Source organism: Puccinia triticina, chromosome 7A (assembly GCF_026914185.1).
Source record: "Puccinia triticina chromosome 7A, complete sequence".
Classification (NCBI taxonomy): domain Eukaryota; kingdom Fungi; phylum Basidiomycota; class Pucciniomycetes; order Pucciniales; family Pucciniaceae; genus Puccinia; species Puccinia triticina.
In genome coordinates, this window is record NC_070564.1 from 454,421 (window position 1) to 458,307 (window position 3,887).

Sequence of the window (3,887 nt, forward strand, 5' to 3'; positions counted from 1 at the left end):
GTGACGATTTATCTTCAAGATCCCTCCATGAAGTTGCCGCAAAAAAGAAAAAAACAAATTGGTGTGCTGCTCACTTATAAATCTGAATACTTTTCTCACTTTCCATAATTTCCATTTGATCTTCATTTTAATTCCTATGTGTGTGTGCCTATTTCAATCAAGAAACTCTAGGCAATTGAATACTCGTCTGACATACCAAACCATGAAAGAGATGTGGTACTTTTTCTTAGTAGAAGATGTGACCAAAAGCCCCAACCACCTTGTAAGTAATTTCTGCTGGTGGCTAGCAACTGAACATATGAGGAAATTGTGATATTCCGTGCGCTGTGAAATTTTGGGACCCTTTGGGTCACTATGGCTAAGGTTTTGGTAGTTTTTCGTAGTAGGACACCTGCCAAAATGGGCACACAGTAGTGCACCTCTTTCCTGCGGTGTGCCAATGCCATGCACATCACCATATTTCATTCAGAGCTTATTATGTGCGCTGTAACATTTTGGGACACTTTGGGGCAACATGGCCAAGGTTTTGGTGATGTTCCTTAGTAGGTTGCCTTCCAAAATGGGTGCACAGTAGTGCACCCCTTTTTTGAGGTGTACTAATTATATGCAGCTCACCATAATTTTTGCAGAGATTGTTCTGTTTGCTGTAAAAATTTGGGCACCATGGCTAAGGTTTCAGTGGTGTTCATTAGTAGGACACCTGCCAAAATGGGTGCACAGTAGCACACCCCATTCCTGGGGTGTCTGATGCCGTGCAGTTCACCATGTGCTCTTGAGAGGGGTTTGCGCCCTCTGAAAAAATTTGATGGGGCTTAGGAAGGAAGTAGCTCCCCAACAGCCCTGGGTATCTTCAAGGACACACAGGTACCTGCTGAAGGGGGGCGGGTACCCGCCAGCGGGTGCAAAAGTGCCAGCTCTATTCTTGGAAATTTATGCTTTATTTCAGGATGATTTACAACTGACTTCCAGTCTTTTTCATACCTATCCAATCGTTATTTACCAAAGGCCTCCAGCACAGTTGTGGAAAAAAGTTACGGTACCCTGGGGAGTGGGAAAATATCTCCCCTGGTGTTTATTCCAGAACTGGATGTATGGATTCCTTGTGAGGGGATGTTTCATAGCCTCCAACTACTCTATCTCCCCGCCCAAGTTTCATGATCTCCCTTTACTTAATTTGATTATCAGTTGAAGGTGGAGAAAGCAACTCGGGCAATACAGCACGTGGGGGATTGCAAGGTGTAACTTCAGTGAATTTTGAATACTTACATATTTTTTATCGCGGCCAAACGGGGCCAAAGGGTTATTTTGTTATATACATATTTACATTTTTATGATATATGTACAGTTGGGGTCCATAAGACCATAGCTGGAGGAAGCCGGAGGATAAGCATAAATTTATGTTGTCATTATTCCGATCGGAGCTCCGACATCGGCAATCAACCGGAACTTGGAAGCGCCAAACGGAGAGCCCCCCCAGACTTATAAACAGCCCGCCAGTGGCAGTTTCGTCAGACACCCCAGGCCTTTCCAACCCCACTTCATCTGAACCACTACCCTGATCTCCTCTTCCTCAGCAACGTAGCATAGACCCATAAATATTTAAAACCCAAGAAATGTCTCCTCCCGTAGCCACCGAGTCCATGTACAAGCCTACCACCATTGGCACCCAAGCTCACGACCAAGCTTTGGCTGCCATGAAGTCTAACCAGGCTGTCCCCGCCAAGCCAGTCTTCAAGCCCGAACCAGCCGTGAACTTGGAGACCATCAAGTTCGCTCCTATCAAGGTTTGTCCCCCCCCCCCCCCCCCCCCCCCCCCCCCCCCCCCCCCCCCCATTCTTAGTCCTAAACCGCTAGAGTAGAGATGATTGATCAATCATCTCGGTCATAGGAGCACCAAGTTCAACGCGCCATGGTCCGCCGCTACTTCCAAGACATGGTCAGTCCGACTTCTTTCTGAATCTATCTACGTAGTGCCACCTCCTTGGTGCTCAACAACTTGTCCATTTTATCCAGGAGGAGCGTGCTATCTCTGACGTGATCATCGTCGGAGCCGGTTCGGCGGGATTGTCGTGCGCCTATGCGCTCGGCAAAGCGCGCCCCGATCTCAAGATCACCATTCTCGAGAGCGTGAGTCACCTCCAGTCAAGCAGCTTCTTTGCCTCGATCATTAAGTTGTGTCCTCTATCTTCAGAACGTCGCTCCGGGTGGTGGCTGTTGGTTGGGTGGCCAATTGATGAGCGCCATGGTGTGTCGAAAACGTAAGTACATAATACCTGGTCTTGATGATACGAATGATAGCATCAACTTACTCAATCAACTTCGCCTTTCATCCGATCATTTCTTTCTCTCAGCCGCCGATAAGTTCTTGGATGAAGTTGGCGTACCTTACGAGGATGAAGGAAACTTTGTACGCTGGTTCAACTTGGTTATCTCCGTCTCATGACTTGTTTTATTTTTACTGTTATTTATCAACGTGGTACATTGTCCCTGCAAATAGGTCGTCGTCAAGCACGCTGCTTTGTTCACATCTACCGTCTTATCGAAAGTCTTGGCGATGCCCAATGTCAAGATGTTCAATGCCACCGCATGCGAGGACTTGATCATCAAGTAAAGCTTTTGTGTTTTGGTTATCTTTCTGAAAAATTCCCCAACCGAAGCTGACTGTTACTTCATTATGACAGGCCTTGTCCAATCAACCCGGGCGTTCAACGAGTCGCTGGTTGTGTCACTAACTGGACCTTGGTCTCCCTTAACCATGACCACCAATCATGCATGGACCCCTCGACCATCACAGCTCCACTCGTCTGTTCTTTTGCCGGTCACGACGGCCCGTTTGGCGCGTTCTGCGTTAAGCGTATCGCCTCTGCTGGGTTGAGCGAAGGACTCGGAGACATGCGTCCTCTTGACATGGAACGCGCTGAGGACCACATCGCCAACAAGACTCGTGAAATCGTCCCCGGATTGATCGTCGGTGGAATGGAATTGAGCGAGTTTGACGGAAGTGCTCGAATGGGACCTACCTTCGGTGCCATGTTACTCTGTAAGTTTCTTCGAGCCGCTTCGTGCGCCCTTCAAAAGCTAGTCCCTGACCATATGTTTACCCGCGTGCTTCTTTCAGCTGGTAAGCGAGCCGCCGAAGTAGCCCTTCAATCCCTTGGACGCGTCAAAGTTGAAGAAGGCGAAGTTGTTGCCTCGGCCAAGTGAAAAAAATGTCCTTAGAGATAAGGAAGTCCTGACCCTGTAGGGCTTCATTGTAGCCCTCTTTTAAGAGATGATGATGATGATGATGATGTGCATGTGTGTGAAGTGTATAACTATCTTAAAACGAGGTTCTCTTTTTATCCATCCGAGTCACCTCATTACGAAGAATCATGTTTATCAGCAGAGCTCCAGAAAAAAACTAAATCAAGCAAAAAAACCTGTCTTGAATTGTTATGGTTTCTGAAAAGAGAAAAAATAGGGAGTAGCAGATGATGGCGTATCCACGTACTACTGTGAATTCGGGACATGATCTGCTGGTTTATTTACTTGGATCAGTTGATCAGTGCATCCCCGATTCCTGAGGACTCAGGCTCTCTACATTCACCCAACCTACACCACGGCTGCAACCAAACTATTTTGAGTGGTATTTGAAACCACTCAAGAAAGTTTTCAATTGAATCCAGATTGGACGTCGGGTCCCGGCCCCCGCGGAAACCACTTTGAGAAGTTTTGCGAGAGTTCCATGAAATAGTTTCCATGCAGTTAATATTCGGCTTTCGAAACCGGCAACGTTGGCAGGCGGTTGTTAAAACGGTTTGCCCGGCGAAAAACGTTCCCTGGTTTGCCTGAAACGTTCCCAAATCAATTGAATTTGGTTGCAGGTTAGCAAAACCTTTCGGGACCCA

The 3,887-nt window shown here is 47.2% G+C and overlaps 1 protein-coding gene across 1 annotated transcript; it reads left to right on the forward strand.

Moving 5' to 3' along the window:
• Positions 1-1,613: 1,613 nt before the first annotated feature.
• PtA15_7A55 (uncharacterized protein) lies at positions 1,614-3,204 on the forward strand (the record flags this gene model as incomplete). Its single annotated transcript, XM_053171178.1, has 8 exons — positions 1,614-1,784; positions 1,889-1,936; positions 2,014-2,127; positions 2,192-2,258; positions 2,352-2,407; positions 2,498-2,607; positions 2,682-3,040; positions 3,119-3,204. The coding sequence occupies 8 exons, from the start codon at positions 1,614-1,616 to the stop codon at positions 3,202-3,204; spliced, it is 1,011 nt and encodes a 336-aa protein (XP_053021884.1).
• Between the last annotated feature and the right edge of the window lie 683 nt (positions 3,205-3,887).